General features: G+C 43.0%; 4 protein-coding genes across 4 annotated transcripts; 2 read left to right on the top strand and 2 right to left on the bottom strand.

Moving 5' to 3' along the window:
• The first annotated feature begins 81 nt into the window (after positions 1-81).
• Positions 82-3,799, top strand: LOC143004804 (interferon regulatory factor 1-like). Its single transcript, XM_076155954.1, has 8 exons — positions 82-235; positions 369-459; positions 601-700; positions 1,405-1,584; positions 1,688-1,843; positions 2,005-2,057; positions 2,301-2,391; positions 2,651-3,799. The coding sequence occupies exons 2-8, from the start codon at positions 370-372 to the stop codon at positions 2,785-2,787; spliced, it is 807 nt and encodes a 268-aa protein (XP_076012069.1). The 5' UTR covers positions 82-235; position 369; the 3' UTR covers positions 2,788-3,799.
• Positions 3,800-5,587: 1,788 nt separating this feature from the next.
• LOC143004504 (CDC42 small effector protein 2-like) lies at positions 5,588-9,413 on the bottom strand. Its single transcript, XM_076155424.1, has 5 exons — positions 9,310-9,413; positions 7,559-7,793; positions 7,330-7,431; positions 7,158-7,236; positions 5,588-6,265 (listed from the first exon to the last, which is right to left on the bottom strand). Exons 2-4 carry the CDS (start codon positions 7,610-7,612, stop codon positions 7,162-7,164), a joined length of 231 nt encoding a protein of 76 aa, XP_076011539.1. The 5' UTR covers positions 7,613-7,793; positions 9,310-9,413; the 3' UTR covers positions 5,588-6,265; positions 7,158-7,161.
• On the top strand, positions 9,396-11,564 carry nip7 (NIP7 nucleolar pre-rRNA processing protein). Its single transcript, XM_076155423.1, has 5 exons — positions 9,396-9,544; positions 9,659-9,745; positions 9,836-9,974; positions 10,811-10,951; positions 11,042-11,564. The coding sequence occupies exons 1-5, from the start codon at positions 9,489-9,491 to the stop codon at positions 11,159-11,161; spliced, it is 543 nt and encodes a 180-aa protein (XP_076011538.1). The 5' UTR covers positions 9,396-9,488; the 3' UTR covers positions 11,162-11,564.
• On the bottom strand, positions 11,552-17,617 carry terfa (telomeric repeat binding factor a). The gene is made up of 13 exons (XM_076155422.1): positions 17,273-17,617; positions 16,671-16,766; positions 16,064-16,194; positions 15,441-15,518; positions 15,184-15,324; positions 14,651-14,772; positions 13,841-14,401; positions 13,528-13,662; positions 12,874-12,990; positions 12,642-12,785; positions 12,388-12,470; positions 12,237-12,283; positions 11,552-11,881 (listed from the first exon to the last, which is right to left on the bottom strand). Exons 1-13 carry the CDS (start codon positions 17,421-17,423, stop codon positions 11,723-11,725), a joined length of 1,965 nt encoding a protein of 654 aa, XP_076011537.1. The 5' UTR covers positions 17,424-17,617; the 3' UTR covers positions 11,552-11,722.
• Positions 17,618-17,939: the final 322 nt, after the last annotated feature.

The raw sequence follows: 17,939 nt of genomic DNA, 5'->3' as shown, positions 1-17,939 counted from the left end.
GACTCAAGCTCAAGCCCAGACAATCCCAGCTGTAACTGGATGCCGTTTAAGCAGAGAAGCGTGTTGGAGGTGAAGAGTAGTCACAGCTTCAGAGGTGATTGGATAAGACAACCTGGAGGAGGAATGGCGTCATATAATAACAGATGATTAAGCCAGATTGTCTGAGGAATTCTCTGCTGCTGCTTAAACTTCCATCCACCTGTTGATGCTCCCGTCTACACACCTGAAGCAAAAGGTAGAGCCTCAACTGAGATGGAAGACTCTCTCTCCCGCTCTCAGGGTGTAGCTACATCAGGATCACATCACAACAACTCCTATTTGTAATTTCGGAATGTTTATGTGTTACATGTATTTGTGTTTGTGTGCAGCATGCAGCAATCGGGCCGTCTGAGGCTGAGGCCGTGGCTGGAGGAGCAGATTCAGTCTGGGAAATATCCAGGAGTCATTTGGCTGGACCAGGTACACACACACACACACACACACACACACACACACACACACACACACATACACACACACACACACAGATGCCAAAATTAGGCTACACAGAATAAAATAGAATCATAAACATGTTGCATTGTGGTGTTTTGTGTTTTATAGTCAGAAAAAATCTTCCAAATCCCGTGGAAGCATGCTGCTCGTCATGGCTGGAGTATCGATAGAGATGCCACATTGTTCAGGAGTTGGGCCATGCACACTGGTAGGAGACTCTCGCTTTCTCTGTGTCCAGAAAATGTTCAAACTTACATGTACACTTTGATTGGCAGGATACAACACAATAATAATCCATAAATGCTTGTCTTGATGACAAGTTGAGTCAAATCCCTTTGCACACACACACACACACACACACACACACACACACACACACACACAGTGCTGGGAAAGACATGCTTCACTGAATGGGAACGCTCTGTCCAAGTGCTGTGCAGGCTTATCACATTGCTGTCAAAGTGCAACAGGATCATATCATGACTGATGACCGTATCTGTAACACATAAGAGTGGATCTGATGTTGATACAGGACGAGTCGTAGCAGGTAATAACTGACCAGTCAAAGGTAAAGTCATTAATAAAAACTTCATTTTTGCTGGATGTCGTGCAGTATTCGGAGACTTTGGGATGAGAAATTAGGCTAAATTCTTTCTGTATTGGCTCTCGTCTGCTGTAGATAAAACTCTACCAATTCCAGAAATGATGTTGGGATCCAATCCAGGCTAAAGGGTTAAATGTTGATAAAAGACTCAATAGACTGGATGGAGTCAAAAGACTGACTTGGATGATCAATGATCCTGTGATTTGTGTTTTTATTTTTTTTATTGATTTTAAACCTTATGTCAGGTTTGTATTCCTTTTGGCTGCTACATAAGCACCAACACAAAGACTTCACACACACACTTTCAGGGCGATACCATCCAGGCAAAGACAAGCCCGACCCGAAGACGTGGAAGGCCAATTTCCGCTGCGCCTTGAATTCTTTGCCGGACATCTGCGAGCTGCGGGAGCACAGCAGGAAGAGAGGCAACAATGCCTACAGAGTCTACAGGATGCTGCCCAGCGTCCACACACACCGACGCAGGAGAGGTGAGGCCCGCACGTAACGAGGAAGAGGAAGAAGTGATGAAGTTGCACCAGTGTTGAAAGGGTTGAAAGTGTTATGATTACACAGATCTCCACTCCTTTTCAGGCCTGCAGGTGTTTAACAGATCCAGAGAAAGCAGACGTGATGATACATGTGGAACCTCACACACTTTGCAACCCGCCTCAAGACATACCACTCAAGACACGCCACAGAGGGTGGACGTCCCGGTGGAAGACATATTCGGCAACAATCAAACACATGGTAGGAGTTGCATACAACGCGCACACACACACACGCGCACACACATTCACACACACACACACACACACACACACAGAAGGTATTATCTTGATTTGATTTGGTTTAATTAGTGTATGTTGGTCCTGTGGGCTGATATAAGGGTTGTTTTGGTTGTCCTGCAGGGCTGTGGGAGACCAATCCAGAGGACCAAGAGGACACTGAGGCCGTCTTTAAGGTATCACACCTTTGACTGGCTCACAGATGATTCTTCATTGTTTTTACTACAAAAAGACTGATCATTTATGCAGCAGGAGGATAGATCAACCTGAGGGGCTTTCCACAACCTGGCAACCCAACGGCTGTTCTTATTAAAGTCTCAAGTTGTGACTGAAATGCTTTGCTCAGTGGCGCTCATACTCTTAGCTTCAGCTTTTGTCTGTCTGTCTGATTTGACAGTGGATATTTTTGTCTTTGGTAGTTGATGGATCACCTAAGTTGTGCTGACCTGTGGAACCAGCCTGCAGAGCAGAAAGGATGGAGAACACACACACTGTGGGACCACTGGCACAGTAGGTTCTTGGCAGGAACACTTTGTGTGGGATCTGAGCCAATTTATGTGTGAAATGTTCAGAACAGAATGTAGGTTTGTGAATCACAACAGGACCGATATCATGTTGGTGGATAAGAGGCGTCGATGAAGAAGTGGGTATTTATCTGCTTCTGTCTTTCTGCTTCTGTCTTTCTGTGTGTGTGTGTGTGCGTGTGTGTGTGTGTGTGTGTGTGTGTGTGTGTGTGTGTGTGTGTTTGGTGTTGGTTCCTGCTCTCCAGGCTCTGCTGAGGAAAACCTGTACTCCCTGCACACAGAGAGCTATGCATGTTGGGCAGAAAACGACAATCTTCTCGGTCAAAACCACATCAAGGAACTCTCCAACTGGACCACAAGCCACCAAACATTCAGCCCGTAGAAGAGCAACCAGGTGCTCTCCTTCCTCCTGATGGGTCATACCACACATTTGATTTGGTTTGTGACCCATCTACTATCTATTGTCCTCTGATCCTGAGCAGAAAGAAAGAGGGAGAGCTGACTGGATGTATCCTCAGTCGGTGTGCTGGCCCGTTGGTCATCCTCTCAGCTGTGCGTGCCGAGATCCTGTTCCAAGCCAAGCTTTGCATCTGTCACCATCACTCCTGTTCACCGTATGGTTCAGTGCCTCACACACACTAAAATGATGCCAAGCTCACACCACAGCTTGTGGAGTAAACAGATTTTATTTCATTTTTGTGCAGCATCAGTGATCGTATGTTTACACAATGACAGTCATGGTGAAATAGAATCTGTGCCAAACCTCTGAGTTGCTTTGCTTTAACAGGTTGGAAGTCAGAACTAGGAAGTTTACTTATGTTGCCTTCACACAAACTCCTTGGCTTTACCTTCTTTTAGGTTTTACATGTTTTGCTTTCTCCATAAACTACTACTATAGCCTTCTTTACAGCGCTGATGTTTTCATATGGCTGTAACCGATCTAATCTATTTCCATTCTGCATATATTGTTTATTTTGTTAGCTACATTAGATTATTTGTTTGCTCGGCATTTTTGTGTTACAGATGCATTTGATTATTTGTATTTACTGGGTGTGGCATTTTTCATTTCCTTCTATACGTCAAATTCTTGTGATAATGAAATCCTTTCCTGTAAGTGTGTCAAAACGGTCTTCTTCTTCTGTGCTATGATCACAGACAACACCATCAACCACACTGTATGCCATGATTCTGCCTGAATGCATGGAGGCCACAAGATCAGAGGATCAGAGGAAGGGAACACAGAGGTTTATTATAAGTCTGTCTCATGCTTTTAGTTATTGCTTTGCTGCATACATCATGCTGTCTTTGTGACTGTGTGCATCATATCAGCATAGACAAATTCCTCCACATTCATTACACTTTAAGAATAAAAATAAGTCATCATAGTGTTTAAGATTTGGCATGCTGCACTCTAAAGCGTCCTCTGAGTGGATCGTATAAAGAATGGATACTATACATTACATTATTTATCAATTGATAATCAATGTACACATGATAAATTGTTCATATAATTCAATATAACTGAGATATGAAGTACTCAGACACACAGTGACTATAATTCCACATATTTGGATGGAGTCCTGATATAATATGTGGCACAGGGGAAGGAGCAGGAAACTAATGCACAAGCAACTCACAAAATGTAAATACAATGGGAGAAAAAGTACGGTGCAGCATGGAAGTGTGTGTAACACGCTGCACCGCTGGTCAAACAATGATGGATATCAGATGCAACGTTCATTTTTCACTTTATTTGGGAAAAATGCAGATAAGACAGATGCACTGTATGCTCTCCAAAAGATCATACAGTCAGCAGTAATATCATACAGATGAATTACAGAGGAAATACGGTTATACTATGAACTCGAACAATTTTTGTACACGTTCTTGGTATCGTTAAGTCCTTTGAGGAATGTATAAGTAAACAGATTTCACATTCACCCTTGTCCACGAGCACAACCTGCTGGTCACACAATGAAGTGCAATCTTGTACACTGAAAAATGAAAAGTGAAAGTCCACACACCTTGGAAAAGGAGCGAGGAGAAGCCTCAGTGCTCAGCAGTGTGAATTCACACCGAGACACCGAAGCAATACATTGACAGAAACATCCACACAGGACCAGAGGAGGTCGCCTCCCCAAAATGAAATGTTGAAAGCTGCCGATGAATGTTGGCAATGTGCTTATCAGGTTCAAAGGTTCAGACCTGTTCAATAAAGTGATTACACAATCAAATCCTGTAACACGGTCTGATTCTGATATAGTTAGCTCTGATAGAAGACGAGAGACACCACTGGAAACACAGCAAAGCACGGGAGCTACGAATGGTTTGGATGATGGTGACTGTCTCAAGGACATTTGGAATGATTGGAGAGGAGCCTCTTTTCACTGTAATAGGGCTGCTCTCATGACTGATGACCACAGAAATGTCTTTCACCCCCCAGATGAGGTGATGAGATTATGGACATTCATTTGACACATGGAACATAACAACATGTGTCCTCTTTATCTCTTCATACTGAGTGGAACCGTATCATTTTGAGGCTGAGATGTTCATGGTCTGAAGAGGACGAAATTGGGAATATATGGCTAGATTAAAAACAATCTGAATACTGAGGGACACTAAGGTACCAGCTCTCTCTGGTTTCCATAAAGCTGGAAGAATGATTACAGCAGTCAATAAAAAAAGCAAAGAACAAGAAACTCCTGTGTGATCGACCTTATAAACAGATTGGAGTTTGTAATTTCCCTATAAAAGTGCTCAAAGCCTCTCCCGTATGACCTGGATGAGACAGGTTGGATTTCCACAGGGGGTCAGAGGGCGAGATCATTTCCTTTTATGAAAACAATGTAAAGGTCGATGACAATGAAGTAACAGTCCCAAACACTGCTGCACATCTGGGTCACACTGGCTTTAGCAGAATATGTCAGATATAAAAAGCCAACACTTGAATATGAGAATACAAATTAAGCCGAGACCTATGGAGCCTTTAAACAAAACATAGGAGTTCCTGGAGTGCCAGCATACAGAGGAGACACCAGCAGAACTCTGTTTACAGATGGCACAAAAGCTTTACAAAGAAGAAAATGCATATTAAAACACATTGAACTTCATGAAACAAAAACAATGAACTAAGTGATGACTTACGCTTACGAAGAATGAAAGTGACTTCAAAAGGCAGATTAGGAAGTTCATAGTTTATTAAAATTCTACATGATTCAATCTAAATGAGTGTAAAAAAAAAAAAAAACAGTTGAAATCAATGCAAAATTCCTAAGCAAGTGTGAGTGTACAATGCGTGGTCCAGTGTACTCTACTCGTTTCAAGTTTATTACAAAACAGGAATCTGTAACCCGGAGAGCCACCCAGAGAATCCTGAGCGTTTCTCAGAATAAAGCATTGAACATTTAGCTTTTTGCCTTGCTACCTCTACCTGTCTTTGATAAACCTCTGAGGATATAGAAGGAAACAGAATGTTCCAAATCTCCAGCGTGGCCCAGCCACCATGAGGTCCGTTTAGAAATCAGATAATAAATACAGGCATCCAAATGGGCTACGACAGCAAATATGTCTGAAAATATTTTCCTCATGCATACACACAAGCATACATCTGACCGAGATTATGACCTTTCTAAACCCCCTTATCTACTCTTTACAGTGCAACAGTATGGCAGCAAATGGATAGCAGTGCTTTCATAAAAAAAAAAGAAGAATGGGAAATAAAAATATATACAACATTATGGAAAAGCAGTAGTTTCATCTTTTGGTCCTGTGTCCTTTACAGACAGAACTGCTTTTGAAAATGCTTCCTTATAACAACAACAACGACAACAGTAGTTTCCACACGATTCTGGCATGTTCTGTGAGGAGGGAGAGGGGGGGGGGGGGGGGGGGGGGGGGAAACACACATCAGTGCCTCAAAAAGGTCAGTGGGACAAGACACACTCATCTACACTCTGACTGGAACACAATGATTCATACAAAGCAGAGCTGTCACCATCAATGTATTACACAAATCTGCTCATCTACACATTATACAGATTATTAATCGCGTAGTCGATACCCTAAGTGTGCTGTATGTGTAAGATCCCTCATGTAGAGTTAAACTTCCAAGACAAAAACGTTGGATACCTCTCCCTGATTGAAATTGATCCAATTGTGTCACATGGCCAGTTGAGTAGAAAAGGTCTGTGAGCAGTGAGAGCGAGTGAAGCTGAGGCCTCAGCAGGTATGAGGGGCGGCCAAACGAGCACACACTGAAATATGCAGGATCAAACTATGGCCTTAGAAAATATGGGGAGAGTCTTCACTTGAAAAATGGTTTATGTCAAATGTGAGCCAAGATGGAAAATGGCAGCATTCCTAGTCGGCCCATTTGATAACTGAAATATGTGAAATACGTCTGTTACAAAACTCCTCCACTTTACACTTGTAATGTTTTGAATCCGACTGCAGGACTGTTAAGACTCTTAAGGTTACATTTACCTACATGACACGTATGGGAGCTTAAACGGTTTATATTAACCTTTCATGTATGTTGTGGATCAAATTATTTACCAAGAACGCTGCCTTTCTCTGTCCAGTGAGACCAAAGTCACTTTTTGCATTAGATGTAACTTGTTAAGGACTAAACAGTGGAATCTTTGGGTCATGGAGTCGACAGAGGGCCGTTCAAATAAACATGTTTCATGGTGGACTTGGCTGTAATGTTTTCCAGTTTCTGTCACAGTGTGATGAAGATGCATTTCTCACCTTGTTACAATTGGGACCCTTCAGAGCCTCCCTGCCCGTAGCCCCCTTTAGATTTCATCTGCGTCTGCACAAGGTCCACCTACAGACACGCAGTTACACACATCAGCTGACTGAACGCATAAACTGGTTGTAGTGTGACGGTTACGTATTCTGAATAGAAATCGACACTTACCGATGCCAATCCCAGACCCATGTCTCCTGAGCCTACATGTGTGGTGTGAACGAAGTTTGTCGGCTCCCCGATCATTGAGCGATCGATCCGTCGTCGCCGTTTCTGAAATAATGATATTTCTTTGGGTTTGAGACAAAACAAACACCTAAACACCTTAAGGACATAACATACAGACGTCAGCTTTAGCAAGGAAGTCAAAAGGGAATTTAACTTTATTCTCCATACTTACTGGCTGTGGCTGCTCTGCAATGCAGCAGCTGAAACAAACCCAGAACTCCGTCATACTGAGGCGAACACAGAAGCCGCAGCCGTTTCCTGTCTATTTTCAGGCGTCTCTCTGCGTCTGTCTTCCTGTTCACTGCCAAAAACACACGCCGGAAGCTGGTGGCAGACAGAGGCTGCTGGTGTCTCTGGGGAAAATGGTTGTCACGCAAAACGTCCTCCTGACCTCCGACAGGACACACCTGTGGACAAAACAAAGTGACAACGCAGACATGAGAACCACGCTCATGTTCCTGGCTGAATGCTGACATATGAGCACATGACACACACATCTCCTCTACACAAGCACTTTCGATTCATACATGACCATGTGTGACTGATAAGACAGAGTGGGCTTTAAGTCTAAGTATCAGCTGTTACACAGTACTGGCTGTTGTGTTGCTCATTCACAGCAACAATGTGTTATACAACTTGGACAACTACAAATATAAGAGCTAATATTCTTATATTGACCCCCGAGCAGCCATCTATTACTACAAATGTGCTTAATTGTTAAGTTTGTCAGTAACCCATGATGCTAAATAGTGGAGGGGCCTTAGATAATGATAGTGGCTAATACATCATAACACCATAACAGAGAACAAAGAAGTCCCTCTTCCCCAAAAAGTGCTAGCAATAATTTTAAACGATCGACAATAGAAAACTGGAAATCCGACTGGCTGGAGAGTATGAAGTTGACATTGATGATGCTGATCCTTGAAGAAAGACTAAGCGATAACTGAGGAGTCAGTTGTGAAGAAGTGGTTCCTCACGGGACCAAATGTCAAACCACAGATCTACAGACCTGCAGCTGGGTGCAGATGAGTTGGGTTCATTCCTCTATTTCAAGCCACAAATTTCACAATTTCCTTTAAAATGTCACCTAATTGTGGTCAGTAAGGTAAGAAATGGACCCATGAAGTAGATCATTATTATTATTATCATTTCACCACCTGTGATATCAATGTGTGATAAAGGCTCTGGTATATTTTAGATTATAAGGTTTAACGGAAACATTTTCCAGTCAGATTTCTACATTTTGGCGTAGGACCACAACGCAAATGCACTAGGATGTCAATGAATCCAATGCGTAGAGGAATTATACGATGTGTAAATGTTATCACAGGGACACCAGAGTGAGACGCTAACCGGAGGATCTGATGACGTCACATTCCCTCACGAGTAACAGGTCATCCTGGCTGACACGGAGCTCCGCTGATCAACGGAACGCTAAGATCCGGTTGCGGACAGCGTGTATATATTCCTGATTAACGTCCACCACACCTGCTCTCTTGTTATCAGCGACCTAATCGGAATTTACTCACATATCAGCCATTAGTTACGTAACCTCAGCAGCGCTGCGGCAAAGGCTGTACCGGGGCCGCGCCGCGATACAGACCGCTAACTACGCATAGAATGTGAGGAATACGAGTAAAGACGTAGTTTTCTTTTTCTTCGTTTTAGTAAAGTAGCGCGCGGGGGGCGTTTGCTGCTGTGAGCCAGCTGCTAAGGGCGCGAGCTAACGTCAGCTAGCTCCTAGCTTTTTTTTCCACTGACAGCTAGCTCATCACGCTAACCTAGCCTGTTTTCGAAAAGCAACATTTTTGATATATAACAAAGACACAACGTCAAACATATTTATGCAGGTGTTAACATTTATCTATGGTATAGTGGGGCCCATTTTCCTGAGTGGTGGTAATTTCAGATAGATTTACTTACCAAATGGCGGCTGGTTTGCTTAAGTAAAACCTCCCATCGACTGAAAGCTAAAAGAATGCAAAAGACCAGGAACTGCGCTCCCTGATTACGTCACGCCGCTTCCGGTTTTGAATCGTGACGGCTTCCGTATTGACCCACGTTTTCCACAGCGGCGACGGTCACTCTTTTAAACACACAAAATGAGGCCCTTAACAGACGAGGAGACGAGAACGATGTTTGAGAAGTTGTCGAAATAGTAAGTGAGCATGACTGACATTTATTTAAGACGTTTTATTTCTCTTAAACGAACGAAAAACAAATTAGCTCGCCTGTTAGCCTACATGTGTGACTCCTCTTTACCTCTCAACAGCATCGGTGAGAACATCAAACTCCTGGTGGACCGACCGGACGGCACCTACTGCTTCAGGCTCCAGAATGACCGTGTTTATTACATGAGGTAACCCCTGATCGGCTTGTGTGTGTGTATATACAATAAATGTGTCTAAAATATTCAGTACTTCACGGATCACAATCTTCTGTCCCGCAGTGAGAAGATTCTGAAGTTGGCCACAAACATCTCCCGGGACAAGCTCGTGTCTGTGGGAACCTGTTTTGGAAAATTCACCAAGACTCTGAAGTTCCGCCTGCACATCACAGCTCTGGACTTCCTGGCGCCATATGCAAAGGTGAGTTTAGTTTAGAGGGATGAGGAGCTTATAGTGGCTCTCATATTTGCATCTCATGTCTTATTGGTGCACTTAAGCTCCTGGTTACAAGATGAGGAGGTAGATTCCACCAGCATTTCAAACATTTCATACCTGTAAGAGCTATTGAATGCAGCGAGAATTACCTCTGTTCCATTTCAAGGACGGGAAGCTCTGAGTGACCTGGAAGGTGAAGGTGGATCAGCTCATTATGAGGCGTTCAAGCCCACAGAGACCAAAACTCATACAAATTAGTCCCAGGGCAGGAGTAGATCAGTTTGCCTCCAGGGCACTGCCGAGATGCCCTTGAGCAAGGCACCGAACCCCGAAACTGCTCCAGGGGTGCCCCGTATCAAAGCTACTCTGCGCTGACCCTTCTGTAATGCGTGTGTGTGTGTTGTGATATGTAAGAGGGGCACGCAAGACAAATTTCAGACGACAAGTTTACTTGTGATATGACCCTAAACAGTTTCTTCTTCTTCTAGTCGCATATTTCAAACTTTCCGGCTAGAATGTTGCCTTCATACTGCTGCTTTAGCTTTATGACTGTGACGTCTCCCACAGTGGAGAACTCTTCAGGTGTGTTGCAATGATGTGTGGAAGGATTTGTCACCAGAGAATGTGTTACAACCAAAATGATGTCCATTCCCTGTTGTGTCCCGTCAACGGCTTCACCCTTCTTCCTGTCAGTAGTCGAACTTGACAATATCGCCTAGAATTGACCTCTCCAATGTGGGCGCAGCGGTGTTTGCTTTGTCAGGAAAGGAGGATATTCAGTTTGCCTCTGCATGTCTGAATAATTCCCGCTTTGTCTCCAGTTCAAGGTGTGGGTGAAGCCTGGAGCAGAGCAGTCCTTCCTTTATGGGAACCACGTGCTTAAGTCTGGGCTGGGGAGAATCACAGAGAACACAATGCAGTACCAGGGAGTTGTGGTCTACTCCATGTCTGACGTGCCCCTGGTAAGTATCACACCAGCGTACACTGCTCGTCTTGAAATGTTGCCGCACATGAGCCGGGACATTAAGGTTATACAATCTCATGTTTCCCAGGGTTTTGGAGTTGCAGCCAAAACTACTCAGGAGTGCAGACGAGTGGACCCCATGGCCATTGTGGTGTTCCACCAGGCGGATGTAGGAGAGTTCATTAGGAATGAAGACACTTTAACATAAACGGACCCGGAGCACATCAACAACTGGACTATTAAACATTCCCCTTTTTTTTATACCCATCTCATTCAAACGTACATTCAAATGTACACCCAGTCTTTCTGGTGTCTTTGGGAGCAGACAGCAACCTGGTCGGAATCGCTCTGCACTGTCCCACCAATGGGACGCTGCCATTCTGGATTCCCTCTCATCATCGGATCGCATCATCTACTTTCTTACAGGCTTTGTGTGAAAATGTAGTTGGCTCGTCAAGATTTCCTGGTAAACGTAGTTTTCAAAGCATCCATTTCCCATTTTACTCTTTAAGTTTAAAAAAAAATATGGCTACACTCAAATGTTGGTCTATGTTCAGGTAATACTTGTGTTTTGATAACGTTCACAATTAAAGACATATTCAGTATCCCTATGCAGACAGTGCCGATTTATTGAGCTGGAGGGAATTATGAAGAAAAAAACAACTCATGGTGGTTAGTAACAAATAAACGAAACGTGAAAAAAAAAACCTAAAGATAATCAATAAGTCAAAGAAGATTGTCCATCTGCCGGCATGAAATCCATCAAATCTCAGGCCAACTTGAGATTCTTCATGGTTCTCCATCTGTCCTTCAGGTTGACATTTGTTCGGTCATCGAACGGATAATATGTTTTGATTTTGCTCCAATTTCCTTCTCCAAATTTTCCAACAGCTTCTCTCAGCATTTGTGTCTCCTGGTCACTCCACCTCTGCAACAAGAAGAACAATTACAAAATCACTTTTGTTGCTATGGCATACATACATCCAAATATGCACCGAATATGGTGAGCAAACTAAGTGGTTCATGACAGCTTAATGTTTGATTCATACATCAGCTATACTTTGTAATTGCATATGTCAGCCCATTTACTGCAGGTCTGTGTACTTCAACTGCCAAACATTTTACAAAAGCAAACAAGACCTATATAAGTATACAAATTGCCATTGTTCATCATCAGTCTCAGTGCGGTGTAACATGCAGAGGCTTGAAACTTGGAACGTCTCAGACAGATTTTTATTTTGCTTTTAAGTTTGATGAAAGGAAGGAAGGTCCAGGTGACTTACTTTCTTCCTGTGCCCTGAAGCTGAAGTGATGCTCTTGTTGTTGTCATCTTTGAAGAAAACAAGAGTATTTCGACTTTATTTCCCAAAAAGCACAAGGACATTTGAAAAACTAGAATTTTACTGAATTAGATTAGAAATTTCATCCTTTTACCCTTCTTGCTTTTGGAGCTGAATAGCACCTCTTCATCACTCCATGTTTCCTTGGACTCCTTAGCATTACTGTAAAGCTGCTTCCTGTGAATACAGATGTGTTGATACAAGCTGAGAAACCACTGCACACAAACAAATGGAAATCCTAAACAAAAATGAGATACAGTATTTATTTAAAATTTACTTATTAAAATTAAGTTAGAAGAGCTGACTCAATTAATTTGAGCTTGTAGGAGGAGGTGTAATTGTACTAACCACTTGCTGTAGGAGGCGCCCTTCTTCTGAGGTGAGGCCTTTGAAGCAGTGGAGCTCCTTAGTCGGCTGGGACGAGGGGACGGACTGGGCGAACTGTCCAATGGAGTATCATCAACAGCGAGGTCCCCTGAACTGCTTGAGAGACTGCATGAGAAATAGTTCATTGTTTAAATCACATTTTCTCTCCCCCATCAAGAACTCAGATCAACAGAAGAATTGCATGTGTGCTTACTTGCTGGTTGAGTTGCCGCCCCGTCTCTTACGAGGTTTCCTTACGGGGGTTTTGAAAGAGGCCACAGACCCCAGCGGGTCCTCCTCCCTCTCTGACTGTTTGGACTCGGTGGAGTCTCTGTGTGTCAAAGAAATTACAACGAAGCTATTGAAATGAAAATTGAGCATTAAGACTCACCAGGAAACAGTGGCATCTATATTAGGTATGCATTTCCATAATGATACATTTATAACACTCACTTTTATTTGTTTCACTTTGTTTCACACTCCGAGAAGTGAATTAGTGAAATCAAAAGCCACCGATAAAAAATACAACGCGCAAACTACAGCGCAACATCATCCCAACCAAGATATACTGAGGGAATGTGATGTAAGATTTACCACTAAATGTGAAATTCGGATAAGAATACTTGAGAACCAGAAGTGGGCTGTAATTCCTATTCAAATTAAAGACAATTTTCAAAGGTTTTCCAGAGGAGACTTCCAGAACAGAGGGTCTACGTTTCATACAAAGAGTTTCCATGGAAATGAAGGATGAAGAGAATGAAATAATGAAAGTAGGACTCTTATGTTATGGTATCATCGTGGTAGGGAACAAATATAACAGTGTGAAGGATCCTATGGCAGTCAAGTCACCTAATAATTGTGAACTCACTTGCTGGGTGAAATCTTGGTCTGCTCGAGGCTCTCCAGAGCACTAATGTTGTTGGAGGCCACAGACCCATGAGTGTCCTCCTCCTCCTCCTCCTCTTCCTCTTCCTTCTCCTCCTCCTCCTCACTGTTTGAGTCTCTGTGTGACAAGACGCAGTTTTAGCACCACGCAATCAGCAATGCCTGACCACAAGCGGCCTACTAATCATCCAACAATCACAAAGGTCTAAACAGATGCACCAACCATTTACAGCTCAACAAGTCACGACTATAGTTGGAGAGCGAGCGTCTGTATGTATGAAGTCGCAACAACTTACCTGCGGCCCATTAGCCTGGACCGTCTGGAACGTTTCCGTGTGGGTTTGGTAATGGGAGTGTCTGTCAGAGGGCACTGCTGGTCCTCTGCCTCACAAAGCATCGTGACCGTTTCTGGCTCCTCCGCTCTCACTCCAGTGTCCAGTCCAGTGTCCAGTCCGTTAGAGGGTGGCGAGTCTTGAGGGGCCCCCTGACTGTCCGGCCCCATCACCAGCTGTGCCACCGTGTGTTGCCTCCTGGTCCTCTGCGGTGAGGTTGCGTGTGTGGGAGGATCTGCTCCCGACTGGGGAACAGCTTCTACCGCCGGTGACTGGTCTGCTGGGATAGCCTCCAATGGGACACACGAGTCTTTCAGAAAGAGCTCGGCCTGCTGGGACTCCACGTTAGCGCTCTTCACAGAAGTGACTGTGAGGCTTATGGAAATGTTTTCTTTTCTTGCCTCGGTCTGCTCCATTTCCATTTCAGTTTCCTCCTCTAGTTGGGAGAATGTTTGCAGTTCTGAGCCTGCGGCCAAGGCCGTGTAGACCGCCTCCAGTCTGGTCTTGTGGATGATGATCTGATCACTAGTAGAGACAGGGAAATAGTTTGAAAAATGAGCCATAATACTCGGAATTCCTCTGCCTTTTGAGTGGATAGGATATTTCATGTAGAGAATCCACAGTTTGTCAAAGACGCCTTATTGTCCAAAAGCACTGCATTTAAATTGAAATTATAAATCAAGCACTGGCAAATAAAAATAAAACATTCCAATGAGATAAAATATGTGGATATCAGAGGGAAGACAGACATGGAGACAGAGACAGAGAGCCTACCATGGTCCAGCCCGAATGGCAATTTGGAAGCTGTCTGCTTCATCAGGCTGAGGTCCATTCTCCTGCTCTTCTTCCTCCTCTTCTTCTGTGCCCACTCTTTTACTGATGAGCCGTTTTGCTGCCTGACACACATGTACATATTTATCACACACGTTAGAGCAAAAACATGCGCATCTTTACTCGTATAAACAAAGTAAAGGGCACAGCATTCACTTTTCCTTTTGTGTGCAGCTGGCTTGCAATTCATGAAGTCATTTAGACAGGACAGTTTAAGGAAAAGACAAAAAATGAATAAGTGATTGAGGGATTAAATTTAACATAAATAACAAATGCAAAACAAGTGAAATTTGTGCCCCATTGGTGAGTTGGTAGTGCTAACAAATTGCCTTTCAAGTGTAATATAACCCCACAGCTGGACTTTAACACTAGTTTTGCCAATTCATAGCAGAGATTCCTTACAAAACATAAGGAAAGCTTAACGTATTTCCAAAGAAAAGAGCCCTTAGTGGGAATTGAAGTCATTGTGTGCGTACCTTGCAGAGAAAGGGAACAGTAAATGAACACAGCCTCTGGCTGAATTCCAACATCTCATCCTTGAACCTCTGGAAAGTGATTTGCTCCAGGATCTCATGTTTTTGACTCTTCTGCCCAATGAGTTCTGTGAATATAGCTTTCTACAGAGAACATATTCAGGTCAGATACAAAGCAATAAACAAAGAAGCACTACTTTACAGGTGATTGAAATGATAAAAGTGTTTAGTTCAAACACTGTCTTTGTGAAATACCTCACCTTGCGTCCCTTGGGGAAGTGTTTGAGCACCTCTTCAGCCTTCTCAAACTCATTCTTCTTAATACAAATCACCATCAACTATGAAGCGGAAACAAAGGGAATGGGTCAAAGTCCAACTGCTATAAAACTCCACCCGTTAACACAACAAGGTTCTATATTTAATCAGAAGAAGAAGAGTTCATAAGTAACGTGTCGCACATTTCTCAATGAATTCACTTGCAACTGGCAAATGATGTCACATGTTTTGTTTGTTTTTCAGTTGCTCAAACAGCAAAAGACCTTGTGACATGATGCTGTCCCTGTCCGTCTCTGTCGGTCCTAAATCAACTTGACTATAGAGTTGCATTGGCATTTGTCCACTAACCAGCCACATAATACTGTAGTTTGTGCATACAGGGAGCAGGTATCAAGTCAAAACATAAAGATATGGGTAGAGTAAGAGTAGAATTCTCAGCAGCAATCGAAGCAAATAAATAAATGTAGCTTTGTCCTTATTCTACAGCGAATAGCGAATCTCTGTCTGGATTAAATGACAGTCAGTTTTGGGGAATGATAGCAGCTTCTATGTTTTAGCTTTTGGTGGTGGGATGGCTGTTTTTGTTTCTACTTTCAGAAAAACACACCATTTCCTTGATCGTTGTGACTACATTGGCAACTTCCTGCTGTGGCACCGTGAGCTCAGGGCAGATTTTCTCCAGCAGCGTTATGGCAGATTCCAGTGGGGTGGCTGCTCGATCCGCCTCAAACGACAAGTCTGTGCAGAGAGACCAGCAACATTCACTGCTGTGTGTAGCTAAGACGTGCCAGAATGTTTTGTAATGTTTTGCTGTAATGCACATTGTATCACATCATTCAAGACGAGAATCAATTTAATTCATATAGTAGAATAATTGTATCTATATTCCATCATTATATATATGCTTGTTTTTTTTTACCGAAATGCTAAATTACTTCTTTGTGTGTTATAAAGTTGAGTATCAGCCTAAAATAGGTCATACTACATTCCTTTATTCACACAATTCAATCACACACGCACACCAACTTGCCCTCTGTTAAGCAAAGTGTGTGTAATACTTGAATGCATAAAGCGTTTTAAAATTGAAAATAGTCAAATTACATTTTTGACTAAATTACTCTGGTGTGAAATTGCGCTCGTGCCACTTCATGTATGATGTCATTCTGAGCTTCCATTTCCCGGGTGGCAAATTATGATTTGAAGGCAAATATTACCTAGATTTTCACCATCGATTATCCTGGAGAGAAACTGCAGAACTCGAACCTTTGTTGGCATAACATCTGTACATTCCAAAGGACGACGCAACACATCTGAAAGAGGAAGAAGAGGGTCCATCAGCTACAAACAGTGTTTAAGGCAGATGAAGCAGAGGCCATGTAGCTACATGACAACAACAACAACATATTACACTTTTTTTTTTAATTATTACAATATTCGGTATTTACAATGCGAAGCTTTCACTTTGAATTCACACACAGGCGTTCGAAACCATTACGTACATTGTATAAATGTAGATGAAACACAGCGGCATGTAATTCAACTCGATTTGGTTAATTTGCCAGTGCGTGATATTTACGCTAACTAAGTAGCGTAAACGTAGCTGTAAACGTTAGCAGGTAGCCGCTAATGCTAATAGCCTTTAAGACAATACGATATATATGTACATGTCAGTTATCTAAAAGAAACACGGAGTTGGATTGCAAAGACGTGCGGCCAGGTTAAAGGTCGAGTCACTGGGTGACCATGAATTGACTAAGTTGGAGAGTAGGGGAAGAAGCAAACAACGACTTCAAATAGGAAAGCAGATGCTACTCACGGTCCGCCAAATCTCTGATGGCGCAGAAATCTGAGTATTCCTCATTCTTAAACAGCTCTATCGACATAAACACATAATAATCCACAAGCCAGCGGTTCACGATAGATTCCACCCTATTCTGAGGGCTGTTTCCACTATCTTTTGCCGCCATATTTACAACATGACGACCAGGACTGGCGTGTTTTCAGTCCGCGGAAAAAAGCATGTTTATTCCCTGAGTTTGTGCTGTCAGGCGGACCACACTGTCCTCGCCTCACCAAGCGCAATAAATCAAACTTTTACGGTGGCAAACGAGTTACGGTAAAGGTTGGACTATTATTTTGTCGGAAGTGGGATACTAATTGTTATTTTTAAACGTAATTTAAAAAGAATGAAGTTATTCCTGAGAGACCTGATTTAGGTAACAATGCCACCATGCCACCAACCAATCAGTAGAGAATACAAGCCTGTCCCCTGCTGGAAAGGAATGTAACGACGTGCTTATTTCCCTGTCTACCTTAAAGCTAAAATCTGTCACTTTTAATAACGTTATTCATAGACTCTGCAGCGCCTCCTATGGATCAAATGTACACCCTCACCTCTCCCCCTCTCTTATATGTAAACTAGCGCAGACTTCTCAAGCACTGACCTTGTGTATGCATGCACTGTCCCACCCTTTGCATTTTAA

This window comes from Genypterus blacodes, unplaced genomic scaffold, assembly GCF_046128005.1.
Source record: "Genypterus blacodes isolate CSIRO-AG114 ecotype Tasmania unplaced genomic scaffold, CSIRO-AGI_Gbla_v1 ptg000067l_1, whole genome shotgun sequence".
Lineage (NCBI taxonomy): Eukaryota > Metazoa > Chordata > Actinopteri > Ophidiiformes > Ophidiidae > Genypterus > Genypterus blacodes.
The sequence above is the reverse complement of the archived record's forward strand: the minus strand, read 5'-3'. Positions and strand labels throughout refer to the sequence as shown.